The 15561-nt window shown below is 37.3% G+C and overlaps 1 protein-coding gene across 11 annotated transcripts in view; it reads left to right on the top strand.

Moving 5' to 3' along the window:
• The window catches only part of DMD (dystrophin), a 745980-nt gene that overhangs the window by 406691 nt on the left and 323728 nt on the right, over nucleotides 1–15561 (top strand). For all 11 annotated transcript variants that reach the window (XM_061349397.1, XM_061349396.1, XM_061349395.1 and 8 more), the window contains one exon: nucleotides 10808–11043. In XM_061349397.1, coding sequence (XP_061205381.1) covers nucleotides 10808–11043 — 236 coding nt within the window. The remainder of the gene's footprint in view (nucleotides 1–10807; nucleotides 11044–15561) is intronic.

Raw genomic sequence — 15561 nt, 5'->3', positions numbered from 1 at the left:
TTAAAACATTATGCCAATATTGCAATGAGTATCCAGTGGTGATACTATATAATTTCAGAATATTGCTTTCATCTAACTTTTAAAGTATGTGTTAATAGTTAAATTAGCCTTGGTATTGTAATCAGTGATACTGCTAGAAATGAAATGTAGAACCATCATGTAGCTAGTATATGAAGGGTACTTCTGTTACCAGTTTTTAGCTTCAGTGTCTGTTTAATTCTTACACTCACTAGAAGTGATCCATTCATACTCTACCCATTGCTTTTCAATTTTTAGTGTGTCCATCAGTCATGTTGAACTTTGCCTAAGGAAAGGTTCGCAAGGAATACCATGACAATGCTGTATTATTAAAAGGAGAAAAAACTGTGGAGCAGTTTATCTTTCAGAAAGGTTTGAATAGAACAATAGGTTCAATCAGAGCAAGAGTTATTAATGCTACCTTAGCTTACAAATATATATTACAATCTCTGGTATTATATTACATGCCCCTGTTTGAGTCATAGTCTATCTAGCATAGAGTACTGCAAATTTAAAGCTTTTTCTACCACATGTAGAGTAGTTCATTGAACGTTTACATATGCTGTGCCAGAATTATTCAATGTATTATCTTCAATCCTAGCTGCTTTGCTCCCAAAGCATTCTCTATTCTAATACTATTTCCAGTTTGGGTTTTAGAGAGTGTTTGTAACTGAGAATATAGCTTTACAGGTTGCTTCAGATTGTAAGTGACCTCTGGAGGTCATCTGGCCTAGCTTTTCTACTTAGCAGGCTTAGAGGCTGCTCAGGATTGTTTCCAGGCAACTTTTGAGTATTCCAAGGAAGGAGACCCTACAACCTCTCTGAAAAACCTGTAGCAGTCACCCTCACAGGCAAAAAGTGTTTCCTGATATTTAGAGGAAACCTCCTGTGTTTCAGTTTTGCCCACATGTCTTGACTGCATGGCACTATGGTTACCTGCGGCCTCCATATTGTCCTTCTAGAAAGTAGAACTGACATTTACTTTACTGCAGTCGTAAGGCACTTCTCCCTGGCACAATGATCCATCAAAGTTTATAGAAAGGGGCTTTGCAATGACATCTGCACAGCTCCCCAGCACTCATGGGTGCACCTTGTCAGGATACATGGACTTATGTATGTGTAGTTTGCTGAAGTATTCTCCAATCTCATTCTCTTCTATGAAGGATTTTTTAAAAAGTCATAACATCTCTGCACAGAAATGCTCTTGAACTGCCACCTATGATGGCAGTATTCTCATCAAATAAACCATTAACATTCAATTTATAACTGGATTATAAAGGAAGTATTTACAGAAGCTCTTCTCAACAACAGATCATAATCTTCACTTTCTGCTCTGCAGCACTAGGTCAACTTCACCTTAATACTATTTACATTATGACGCACAGAAGATTTATATCACTGAAATTCTTAGTGTTTGCTGGAACCTTTCTATTTTTCTGACAGACAGGGACATATGTTCTTTTTCCCATTGCAATCCAGTGTTTGTGAAAACAAGAGCTTTTTTTTACACTGAGTGAAAGACATATCTAAACATCATTCTGTTGTGTTTGGAGATATTGGGAAAAATGCATTGTACAATAAACAGCTTAGTCATGCTTCTACATATGAAAAGGAGGCAAGCAATCAAAGTCTGCCACATCTCTCCTATGACAAAGAAGGGTAAGGCTGAGAAAGCTGACACTTAACTTTCAAAACTGCAAATTTAAAGTTATGATGCTATTCATTAATAATAGTAACATATTAGAATCCATAACTTTTATATAGCACTACGCATTCACTTGTGAACACTTTTCTCCTGAAAGTTTTTAACCTTGACTTTCTACTTTCTTTTGCATCTCTAAGAATTATGGAGTCCTTAGTTTTGTTCCCTCTCTTCATCCCACTGCACAGGCTATTTTAGATCTAAACTTTAACTAGTAATCTCATAAACTATCAGCATCTTTTTTTTTTTACCTGTATAAATCTAAATAGTGTATAATTTATAATGACTTATTAGGAATCATTCAGAGCTTATTGAATACAAAGGAAGTCTAGGAACTTAACTTGCATTTTAAATTAATGGCAATAGCACATAATGTGAATTTCCCCTAAGTGCTTATGAAATACTGTTACCCATTTATACTCTGTAAAAAAATACTATCTATGAAATATCCATGATACAGTTACTAAGTAATCTTTCCTAGGAATTGACATTAGCGTTCTATTCAAAGCCAGAAAGACTCACGTTGAAACATGTTTCTTTTTCTTTAAAAGCTGATTAAAATCTTAATGAACTGTTAGCTTAGAGATAAAACACTTAAAACCCTTAAAGGGTGCATATTGTTCACATTTAGAGCTGTGCATGTAATTTTGTTGGCAATAACTTTTTGATCAACATGAAGTCATTATTGCGGTCAGATCACAACAAATACCCCATCCTTGCTTTCAAATTTAAGTGTTGGTTTGTTGTTTTTTTCTTTTTTCTTTAATAAATTGATATTATTTATTTCAGTTAATCAAAGCTGTGTTGCCTGCTGCAATTGTATTACTTCTCTTTTGGAACTCCTTTGTGACCTAGAACACGTAGCAGGTAGCTGTAGGCTTCCCTTCAAATAACGTTATTGGCAGTGAGCACCTTGCATGGAAGGGTTGTGCTGCATGGGAGAACTTAATGTACTCTTTAGTCTATTTCCTTAAATTTGAAGGACAAAGACAAATGAGGCTATTCATTTATCACTGGGACAAGTCTAAGGAATAAATCAGTCTCAGAACTGTCTTCCTAAATGTCTCTCAGGGATGTCTACTTGAGCTTAAGAATACGAGTGCTGGTAAAATGACACTCCAGCAAGCCCTACCTGTGTCTGTGCCACACTGAAATCAGTGAAATGCTGGTTTGCCCACAGAGCAAATTTTGGTTTATCACTACAGAAGGCAATCTTGCTTATGTTAAAATAACAAGTTCATTGAGTAATGTTGTCTGTACGTACGCCACAGGGTACAGGTATTCTTCCTCTGTTTTCCTTGAAGTGAGTAAAACACAGCCCGCTTTCCTTGACTAAAACAGAAACAAAGTTTAGTGGGTGTATGTCACTGCTATTTATTCTGTAAAGGATTTAAGGCTGGCATATGTCTTAATTGGCACTGCTAACCATGGAACTAAATCCCCAAGAGCCTAGACATGCAAACTGAATTTAAATCTGCAGTTACTGTGTAAATTCTTCTTTGTCAAGAAGTATTGACCTGGTAGATACCTTAGAATCATAGAATAGTTAGGGTTGGAAAGGACCTTAAGATCATCTAGTTCCAACCCCCCTGCCATGGGCAGGGACACCTCACACTAAACCAGGTCACCCAAGGCTTCATCCAACCTGGCCCTGAACACTGCCAGGGATGGAGCATCCACAACCTCCCTGGGCAACCCATTGCAGTGCCTCACCACCCTTACAGTAAAGAACTTCCTCCTTATATCCAATCTAAACTTCCCCTGTTTAAGTTTGAACCCATTACCCCTTGTCCTATCACTACAGTCCCTAGTGAAGAGTCCCTCCCAGCACCCCTATAGGCCCCCTTCAGATACTGGAAGGCTGCTAGGAGGTCTCCACGCAGCCTTCTCCAGGCTGAACAGCCCCAACTTTCTCAGCCTATCTTCATACGGGAGGTGCTCCAGTCCCCTGATCATCTTCGTGGCCCTCCTCTGGACTTGTTCCAACAGTTCCGTGTCCTTTTGATGTTGAGGACATCAGAACTGCACACAATACTGCAGGTGAAGTCTCATGAGAGCAAAGTAGAGGGGCAGGATCACCTCCTTTGACCTGCTGGTCATGCTCCTTTTGATGCGGCCTAGGATACAGTTGTCTTTCTGGGCTGCAAGCGCACACTGCCAGCTCATGTTCATTTTCTCATCGACCAGCACCCCCAAGTCCTTCTCCTCAGGGCTGTTCTGAATCTCTTCTCTTCCCAACCTGTAGCTGTGCCTGGGATTACTCCAACCCAGCTGTAGGACCTTGCACTTGGCATGGTTAAACTTCACAAGGCTGACATCATCCCACCTTACAAGCGTGTCAAGGTCCCTCTGGATGGCATTCCTTCCCTCCAGCGTATCAACTGAACCATGCAGCTTAGTGTCATCAGCAAACTTGCTGAGGGCGCACTCAATCAAACTGTCCATGTCAGCGACAAAGATGTTGAACAAGACTGGTCCCAACACCTATCCCTGACGGACGCCACTTGTTGCGTAATTAAAACTTACATATTACTTGAAACTTTCAGAAGGAAAGTTGGGAACATTCCTGTGAAATGAGTGTATTCTGCTTAAGGTCTTTGGCTTGAAAAGAAGGTATCAAAAGGGGTTTGAAGCTCTTGGGAGTGTTGTCATTCTTTCTGTCTATTCTGTTCCTGTTCAGTACCTAAGTAAGGAGTTTTATGTGTTCTGAGTTATCAGTGTAACCCTCTCTTGAAACACAACACTGAAATAGGCAGAATAAGAAGGGGGAAAAAGTGTGTTCCTGCAGTTAACTTCATTTTGCTTTTCTTATTTCTGCATTTAATATTTTAATTTTAGTTTCATGGAATATTCCTAATATTCTTACTCTTACAGTTTCTCATTACAGATTATTTTCAAGATGCAAAAAAATACCAATATGATCTTGAGTTTCATTGGGTGTATTTCAAGAGCAAGGTGAAAATCACATCTAGTTTGGAGTTAGATTGGTTTTCAGCTTTTTGTTTGACATTTTAGTTTTGTGTTTTATTTTTCTCCTATTATTTTTCTGTTGTTTCCTTTGTTAAACAGCAGAAAGTCCTAATAAGAAATTTCCCTAATAGCTACAGGTTGGTGTGGTTTAATGTCTTCAATTTTAATTGTTGTTTTGGTTTTGTTGTTTATCATATCACCAGTGTGAACAGATATAACCTATAAATAAATTGAGATTAAGTACTTAGTTGTATTTGTGATGTCTTAGAGGGGGGTAAAATTTTCTACAAACTATCCCCTTTAAGTCACAGAAACTGTCAGTGCAGCTCTAGATAAATTGTTTCAGAATTATATCTGTTGCAACATATTGTGTAATTAATATTGATTTATATTTCTTTATTGATTTTAATCATCATATGCTTCTGTTAAATGAACAAGTTCATATCTGTGCAAGCATGAAAGAAAGAGAAATAAAGGACAGGTATTGTTTCAAGTGTATTTTTGTTCTGAGTGGAGATAATTGTCAGAAGACAAACTGTGCAACCACTTTCTAAAGATAATTGTAAGCAGTAATTTAATAACTCATTTTTTTTTAACTGATCACTCAAAGTGGAACAGATTGTTACCATCCTTAGTAGATAATTATAGATAGTGGTAGCTTTTAAAAAAGATATATCAGGCATTGCACTTCTGCTGGTACCTTACAGTCCTCTGTAGTATTTCAAGTTTCTTGATGTAAAAGAACTACATCAAAGGGATAAAAAAAAAAAACTAAGCAAAACTCCAGAGCAGTTACCCCATGAACTTCAGAAGGTTAGAAGTACCCTATTCTGGAATAGCTGCCACTAGAAGAAAAATAAGTAAATGAATATTAATTGGGAAACTCTTGAGTGTATACTCAGGCCAAAATATGTGAGCTTCTAAGAGATGCCAGGCAGTCTTAGGCACCCTGAGTTTCATTACAGAGTTTCAGTTTAGGAAGTTGTTTTCAGTTTACCTGAAATACTGATGACAATAGAAATTGCCTCTAAGACAACTTCTGTTTAACTTATGTGAATGCCAAACTAAACAATTGTTTTCTTTTTGTCTGAGTATCTTTGAAGTCAGAGGAAATAAAAGGTCTTTACATGAACTTTAGAATGGAAGTGGACCTAATTATCCATCTGTTGGTAAAGACTGGAAGTCAATACTTATGCATACTTTTAACAACTGCTTTGGCACTCAACTACATTTTTCAGTAATTGCATGTATCTTGACCATGATATGGAACACTTTACTGAAAATAATGAGCCTTGCTCTGAATCACTTTGACCTACAGTATTATGGAGCTCATGTGAGGAGAGAGTAAAATAAGATGATATTTTGGAATTGTTACAATCAATCATGACTGATCTGTGAAGTTGAATTCCTACCCAGGAGTGAGACAGTATAGACAATTCTGTGATTTTATGTCTTTGGTATATAATTTTCTTTAGTCTCCAGCTCAGAGAGAGGAAAGCATAAAGACACATCAAGCACAGAAAGCTCTAAAGGGCAACATTAAAACCAAACAAAGTATTTTTGAATCTATTAAAAACTGGTATATTTTATCATTATTTATTTATAGTTGGTACTGTTTGTTGCATGTTTTTTTGTTCTTCCAGCAATTAAATAACATTCATCAGAGACACACATGCTCATAGACTTGTCTGCCGTTTTCTCCCCACAACCCCCGCTGAACAAAGATGAAAAATACTATAGCCTTCTGATTGTAAACATTGAAAGAGTACAACCAAGGTATTCCTATCAAACTGAAATTACAATATTGGCAGAAAAACACTGTGTGTAATTATGAGGGTATTAATGATTATTCATCTTACTTTTTCGGCAGAGCAATGAAGACAGACAAAGTAGTGACCAATATTTTGGTTTCTCAGTGACCTTCTGGGAGTTATTTCAGACCATTGAAGTTTCTAATCTCTAAATGCCAACCCAGATTAAGTGACTACTAATAACACTTTTTTTTTTTTTAATGTTCACATTCTTTTTTAGCTTCAATGTACTTTAGGAAGTGAAAAAAGCAAGTGAATCTACAGATGAAATAGTTCTTGATTGTATATATATGTGAAAGTAACTCTATTATAAGTTCCTTCAGCCTTAAAAGAGCATTATGTATTTTCTAATTGCCTCTATACAAACACTCGTAGCATGGGGAACAAACAAGAGGAGTTAGAGTTGTGTGCACGTCTACAGGGGTATGATATAACAGGCATCACAGAAATATGGTAGGATGGCTCCTATGACTGGAGTGTTGGAGTGGAAAGTTACAGGCTTTTTAGAAAAGACAGGCCAGGCAGGCGAGGAGGGGGAATTGCTATTTATGTTAGGGATAGGCTGGAGAGTATGGAACTCTGTCTGGGGACAGGTGAGCAGTCAACAGAGTTTGTGGGTCAGGGTTAAAGGGAGAACAGCGATGGGAGACATTCCTGTGGGGATCTGTTACAGACAGCCTGATCAAGAGGAATCTGAGCATGAAGCACTCTACAGACAGATAAGAACAGCCTCACTCTCGCAGACCCTTGTCCTCATGGGGGACTTCAACCACCCTGACATCTGCTGGAATGACGGTACGGCCCAGCACGAGCAATCCAGGAGGTTCCTCGATTGTGTGGAAGACAACTTCCTTCTGCAAGTAACAGAGGAGCTGACAAGGAGAGGTGCCATGCTTGACCTCGTGCTCATAAACAGGGAAGGGCTCATTGGAAATGTGACTCTTCAGGGCAGCCTTGGATGCAGCGATCACGAGATGTTCGAATTCTCCATTTAATCTCCATTTTCAAGAAGGGGAAAATGGATGACCCAGGGAACTACAGACCAGTCAGTCTCACCTCTGTGCCTGGCAAAATCTTGGAGCAGATTCTCCTGGAAGGCATGCTAAAGCACAAGAAAAACAAGGTGCTTGGTGACAGCCAGCATGGCTTCACTAAGGGGAAATCCTGCCTGACCAATTTGGTGGCCTTTTATGATGGGGCTAGGGAACTGATGGACAGCAGTAAAGCAGTTGATGTCATCTACCTGGATTTGTGTAAAGCGTTCGACACTGTCCCACAGGACATTCTTGTCTCTAAATTGGAGAGACATCAATTTGATAGGTGGACCACTCAGTGAATAAAGAATTGGCTGGATGGCCGCATACAAACAGTTGTGGTCAATGGCTCAATGTCCGGCTGGAGACCAGTAACGAGTGGTGTCCCTCAGGGATCAGTGTTGGGACCGGTCTTGTTTAACATCTTTGTCGCTGACATGGACAGTGGGATTGAGTGCGCCCTCAGCAAGTTTGCCGATGACACCAAGCTGTGTGGTTCGGTTGATACACTGGAGGGAAGGAATGCCATCCAGAGGGACCTTGACACGCTTGTAAGGTGGGATGATGTCAGCCTTGTGAAGTTTAACCATGCCAAGTGCAAGGTCCTACACCTGGGTCAGAGCAGTCCGAGGCACAGCTACAAGTTGGGAAAAGAAGAGATTCAGAACAGCCCTGAGGAGAAGGGGTGTTGGTTGATGAGAAAATGAACATGAGCCGACAGTGTCTGCTTGCAGCCCAGAAAGGCAACCATTTGCTGGGCTGCATCAAAAGGAGCATGACCAGCAGGTCGAAGGAGGTGATCCTGCCCCTCTACTTTGCTCTCATGAGACTTCACCTGCAGTATTGTGTGCAGTTCTGATGTCCTCAACATCAAAAGGACATGGAACTGTTGGAACAAGTCCAGAGGAGGGCCACGAGGATGATCAGGGGACTGGAGCACCTCCCGTATGAAGATAGGCTGAGAAAGCTGGGGCTGTTCAGCCTGGAGAAGGCTGCGTGGAGACCTCCTAGCAGCCTTCCAGTATCTGAAGGGGGCCTATAGGGGTGCTGGGAGGGACTCTTCACTAGGGACTGTAGTGATAGGACAAGGGGTAATGGGTTCAAACTTAAACAGGGGAAGTTTAGATTGGATATAAGGAGGAAGTTCTTTACTGTAAGGGTGGTGAGGCACTGCAATGGGTTGCCCAGGGAGGTTGTGGATGCTCCATCCCTGGCAGTGTTCAGGGCCAGGTTGGATGAAGCCTTGGGTGACCTGGTTTAGTGTGAGGTGTCCCTGCCCATGGCAGGGGGGTTGGAACTAGATGATCTTAAGGTCCTTTCCAACCCTAACTATTCTATGTTTCCATGATTCTATGATTATATAATTCTGTGAACAAGATATGTTGATTTTCTCATCTGTTCATGTGATTTTAATTAAAAACTTGCTGTGTTAGAACCACAATAATTGATTTACTTCATAGTTGTCCACAGGTGTGTTATTTTAAAGTACAGAAAAGGAAAGTAGAAGGATTTCACTTCACAAACGCAATAATGATATGGATGTGTGGATAAATATCTTTAATTGCAGTGTATGTCATTAAAAATCATAATTTGCAGGAGGTACTCTTAGTGTTATAATATTGCTATTTATTCAGCTAGATAATAACCTATATGTTAGTTGATTTGGTGAATTGTTTGTAAGTGTACAGTATTTTTAATGGTGGCAGGATTTTATGGTTCTTTACCAGTGACAGTCATTCAGGTATTTGTGCACAGCTTTTTCCCTTTCTGCAGTGCTGAAGAGGATCACTGATTCCTCAGTAAAGGAACTGAATATTTCACTCATTAGTGAAAAATAAACTGATAAATTCCTTGCCAAGATCAGCTGATGTTACTGATTGGTTTAGTGTTTCAAGTGGTTTTACAGCCAAACTGTTGAACCCTTATCTGCTACTTGAGTTTTTAGACTTTAGGCAGACTTTGCTGTAGTGTCATGAATGTCAATGGGGAAACCCATCAGACTCTCAGAAGTACTGGAAAGCAACAAAGATACCCGTACTGTGAATAAGATGACACTGGGGATGGGAGTGTGTGTTGGGAATTTTGTTGCTGGGTTCAGTTGTGTGAGTGGGTTTTTGTTTGTTTGTTTGCGTTTTGGATTTTGTTTATTTGGTGGTTTTGTTGTTATTTTTGTTTGTTTGTTTGGGGTTGTTTGTTTTTTTTCTGCTAAGTACAAACTAGTACTTTCTTGACTTCTCCTGTGAGAAGACTCTGTATGAAGACTAGGAAAAATGCATACCAACATGTTGGTTCTTTAGAAATTTGTACTTGGGTTTAAATAAGTGTATTCTGCATGTCAGTGCTAAAAAATGTAAGGCATGTTCCACACAGCTTTGTTTCAGCTTTCCTGAGCTATTCCTTAGCTATTGTCGTGTTTAGGTTGATTCACATAGAGATTCTGTAGCTACTCTAAAGTGTGGGTATTAAGTCTCTCTTTTCTAATGATTTCGTACCTCACTGAAGCAAAACCCTAGTTTTCCTGTGTTTTTCCTTTATATCATTTTTCATATTTGACTGGACTTTACAAACAATAAGAAAAAATAACCAAATACAATGCTACGTAGCCTCATCTGCCATAATATTGTTCAGAATGAATTGCTTTTGTAAGATTAACTGAAGGGCAAAAATAATTTTCAAGTTACGAGGAGGAAAAATCAAGAAACAGATAAGGCTAAATTTCTTGTTGTACAAATGCCCATATTGGTCACAGAGCCAATGGGAAATAGCCAGTGGTAAGTGAGAATATTGTTGGTGAAACAAATTCACAGCAACAGAGTGACTGGAGACCGTGCAAGAAATACATTTCTTGGTACATGGTCATGCTATGATACATTGGATATTGGAACCATTTTTTTCTGTCTGCCTCTGGCCTCCACAGATGTGACCACACTACTAAATTCTGGAAGATGACTCATGTGTAACAATATTTCAGTGACCTTGAGTGAGGGGTTCTTATTACACTGAGATTTTTGCTAGTGTTACTGTGTCACACCATTCTTTCAGGATGAAATTTGAATATGCTGAGAATGCTGCATATTAAGCATGCACTACAGTAGAACTACTCTGGAAAAATTAATATGTTATTTTAATTTTCATATTTCTGGTAGATATAAGACATCAAGAAATGAGCTCGTATCTGTTATCCTTTCTACTGCATAAATTCTGTTACTGAAATAAATGCTTATCATAGTTCATTTATTCAGTAATTTTAGCTTTTTTTTTTTTTCTTTCAGTAACTTCTGGTGAAACTGTTGCTGTGGATACACAAACCAGGGTAACCAAGGAAACCACCACCTTCAAACCAGAAATGCCATCTTCTGTGCTTTTGGAGGTTCCAGCCTTGGCTGACTTCAATAAGGCATGGGCAGAACTCACTGACTGGCTTTCTCGACTGGATCGAGATATAAAATCTCAGAGAGTGATAGTAGGTGATCTTGATGATATCAACGACATGATCATCAAACAAAAGGTATGAGTAACACTGATTTTTCAAGTTGAAAACCTCATGGTCTTTATTTTGTATTAAATCATTTCAACAAGGAACACAGGTGAGGTGATAGGCTACAATGCATGCAGTTGTTACTGAAGGTACTTTATTCCATAAGCACAATTACTGATTAAATGTTAAGATAATTAATTGAGGGGGGAAAAATTATTTCATCATTTCTGTGGTATTTAAGGCAGACTTCTTTATCTTTCTATTGCTTATGCTGATTGTGTTGTTGGAGCATGCAAGCCAAAGGTTGAAATATAAATGTCACAAGAAAGAAGGAACTGCATGGTGAGCTCCAGGTTGTCAGGAGGAAAGATACCCCATTTCATACCTTTTCTTATGTTGCTTCTGTAATAACTTTCTGAGAAGCTTATATCCTACTGCTGTTGGGTTATGAAAAGCTCCTTGGTTCTCTTAAAGAAAAGAACAGCTCATTAATGCAAATGTTTTGTCAGCAAAACTGCATCAGTGTCACTTATCTTTGAAAACACAGAAAAATATGGAAATACATGTGCAAAGAAAATAAAAGGCTAAACTTTAGCTACTCAGTAGCAATAAAAGTAATTGGTATTGTAAAGCTTGAAAGTAATTATCCAGATTTAACATAGTTCAGTGTAAAATATTTGGCATGCCTATGAAAAACTTCTCAGTGTTATATTTCCTTTCAGCATAGTGCTAAACTGAGTTTAGGACTCTCTATTATAAGATTCTCTTCTGCTCCTTCCTCCTTCTCGTTCTAAAAAAAAAAATCTGATTTATTGTAAAGATGATATTGACATTCTTTCTCTTTGCTTAAAGCAGAAAGAGAGGGAGAAACAATGGTCACATTTTGCCTACTATCTGTATTAAGCAGTTTTATAAGAACACATATCTTAAAATATGCAGATGCCTCACAGGATTAAATCTGCTTGCTTTCTTGTATTTCCCCCATTTTAATGGTTTAAAATTTCTATTTTTGAGGCATTTGTTTTGCTTTATTTCCTAGATAAGTAAAAGAGTTATTTCATCTTGATTCATGAACAAAACACTTATTGTGTAGAATTATATAGTGTTTTATTAAGTAAAATATCTTTAAAATGGCATGGGTGTATTTAAATGATAGTTGCAGTAGCACCTACACAGTACACTAGATTAAAATAGCCGTTATATCATTTGGAAAGGTTGAGGACCAAAGAAGGCTTGCTGCCACATTATCTTTTAATCTTTTTCAAATCTTTTTGGTTTTAAAATTTTATGTTGTCAAATACTTGGTTCGGAATTGCATGTTTCTCTTACTTATGCCTTGTTTTAGCACATTATTGTGGTAAGCAAAATTCATAGCTTGCTTTCTTCTGCAGATCTCTTTTACTTAAATATGATGTCAATTTACTAACTCTTGAGGATTTCAATTAATGTTGTACATGTTTTAAAATTAACTGGTTTGTATCAGCATTTTATCTTAACTCAAGTGTAAAATACTTTAGGTGGTAATGCCAGCACTATTGCAGTCTTCCTCTCACTTCTGTTCCTGGCCGGGTAGCCCTGTCTCTTTTTTTTTATACCATGCTGTGCTCGTAACAGAACCAGCAGGAAAACTCTTTTTGCTGTGCTTACCTCTCTAATTGGCTGTGCAACAGAATGTGACATTTAATATATTCTCTGATGAAATGGAAGAATTAATGTCTAAATATAGACTCCAGTTCTGTTAACTGGCTTTCTCTTTTCTAACCATCATCTTAATGTCACTTAATACATGGAAATGAATGTAACAAAATTTTGATTCTGCTCCTAAATCTGTCACTGTACTATTAGGTGAGATTAGCAGACAGAATTCTCAAAACTGACAAAGAATTTTAGGTTTCGCAAAAAAAAAAAAACCAGATTGCTTTCTAATGTGTAAAGTGTCTGCAGCATTATGTGAGCTGATGAAATTGGACATACAGGCACTTAGCTATTTTGAAAAGTCAGGCCATATATGCTCTAAGTTGGAAATCCAAAAGTAGTGCTTACCTCCCCAGACCTGTATATTCTGTAAAATATCATAGTCATACCTCCTGTGTGGTTGTGATTTAAAAGTCATTGAAAGTCACCGTATTACATTGTGCTTTATTTGGATTTTGTTGCACATCTACAGCGATCTCAGTAAGATTTAATAGGAGTTCTGTCTTAGCAGATTGACTTTTTTTTTTTCAGTTTTTTGATTTTAGGTGAAAATACCATTTTAACATGGCTGACTACTTCCCATATAAAAATTCATCATTATAAAGATATACGCTTAATGAATCCCTGGTTGCTCACCCAGAATTTAGAACACTGCTAGTCCGGTTGGCATGCTACTAAAGTCATACCTTTTTGGCATTTTGTTTCCATTTCACAATTCTTTTAAAACAGAGAAATACATTTCTAATAAGAAAATGAAATTTCAAAGCAAACATTTTAAAAGCAAAGAGATCTTATATCTTAGAAACATATGTAACAGAACATTTTCCAAATCACTCAGGTAAAAATCTGACTTTAGTTTGTCCTTTTTTCTGTCTTTCACAGCAGCATGTACTGTTGAAGTTAATTCTCTGAGGGCATTTTGGCTAAGTTCATTTCCATCTGATTGTGTCACAAGATCACAGCCACTAACTCTGCCATATTTTCCCTCCATAAAAGTTTAACATTACCCTCCATAAAAGTTTAACATTAGCCTCCACTCGAACTTTGCTTGGATGTGATCACAATCAATTGGTACTCTTGTGTGAATAGCATGTACAAAGTTCAATTATAGAACAAACCAAAAAAGACAACTATCCCAAAAAACACTTGTTTTAGTGGCAGCTTCCCTTTAATGGAGGAAACAATGCAACTTAAATTCTTCTAAGTGGTGCACATACTATGTCGTAAATGAAGCATACCAAAAAAGTAGCATAACGGCTGTTCTTTTCAAACACCTGTAAATGATTCTGTCCAAAGAGTGGTAGACATTTCCTTCAAGTAATGCATTACATATTTTAGTCATCTGTAGCTGTATATAACTTATTAAATTCTATATAATTAAATGAAAAGACACTAAAGTGTGTTTATAAAGTACTTTAATATTAGCATTAGTGTCATCCATGTTTTTTTTAGAGGAAAATTATTATATTATATTCATCTGCTTGAAGACTGATGTTTTGCAGGATTTGATCGTCAAAGAAATAAATGCATGGCAGACTGACAGAGACTCATATATTGCTTATGTAGATAACCTTCATTTCCAGATAATGTTCTTGGGTAATACTGAGAATATTATAATACGCCACGGTGTAAGTAGGTGAGGGGCATGACAATACAGTTTGCATTTGTTGTTTCATTTCACTGTCCTGACTTCAAAACAATCAAGATGTTTTATGTTTGAAGGTCAGGTGGGGATTCTTCATAACAGAGAAAATTGTGAACAGAGGAACAAAATAATAAATTCGCTAAGTTATGAAATAATAGAAATCTTTCCTTAAGGTGCCAATAAGTCCTTTCCTGAGAAACTCTGCTCTGTCATCGTTGTGTTTAGAGGAAGGTTTGCAGTGGGAATAGATTTCTACTAAAAACAGTGAACTATGGAGTCTGTACAAAGCTTGAAGGTAATTAACAATGCCATTTAAAGAGATCTCAAATACTGTAATCTCCTTAAATTTTGAATTCTGTCCTTGTATTTTGCCAAAGCATGCTGTCCATCCAAACTTTGTGCAACATACGTTATTGAAAACATAGCTTTCACTTGTACTGGGTGAACATAGATTATAATAAGTAGTACTGTTAATGAATTTGACTACAATTTTCAGTGCCTACATTTACTCATTGGTTCTAAGAGTATAGGCTGAGTCTGCACTCCTAGGTGCAGTGTAGGGGATTAATCTGAAAAAGTATTTATGTAGAACCAGAACTACAGCCAAGCTAGTTACTGAGACTTTTAAGCAAAGATGAGGAAAAGATACTTTTAGGTAATTATTTGTGTTATGCTACAGTAGTCATCCAGAAAGAGTCAGATAATTCTACTAAATTAATTTGTCACTATTCAAAAAGTAGGTTTGGTCTTCTGTCAGTTAGAGAAGTAAACAAAACTGGAATGAAGAGATTATTTTCACTGTTAATTCTGAATTGATTTTTCAATAGCTGAGAATCTTGTGCAGCTGATCATAGTAAAATAACTGTTAAGAAAAATATTTGTTTATAAACAACACAATTAAACTTAAGATGAAAGACTAGGTTTCACTGACATTCCCTTTGTTTGAGGATTTTTCACCTATCTGTTCCCATGGTTACATACCACTCAGTACACAACTTCATTATTACACATGTATATTTTTGTATGCAACCTTACAATTAATATTCTGATAGATCAGAAAAATGGGAAGTTTTCTGTTTAAACTGTTTGACAACAGATTTTTTTTTTTTTAATAAAAATATAGTTTTCCAATTTTATATCCTTTTCTTACAGAAGCCACTGCAAGTGCCAGATTAAAAACTGTAGTTCTTTATTATGGGGTATGAATC

Source organism: Neopsephotus bourkii, unplaced genomic scaffold, assembly GCF_033783945.1.
Source record: "Neopsephotus bourkii isolate Nb327-2 ecotype Australia unplaced genomic scaffold, CSIRO-AGI_Nbou_v1 NB_414, whole genome shotgun sequence".
NCBI classification, from domain to species: domain Eukaryota; kingdom Metazoa; phylum Chordata; class Aves; order Psittaciformes; family Psittacidae; genus Neopsephotus; species Neopsephotus bourkii.
Note: the sequence above shows the minus strand (reverse complement) of the source record. Positions and strands in the feature narration are given on the sequence as shown.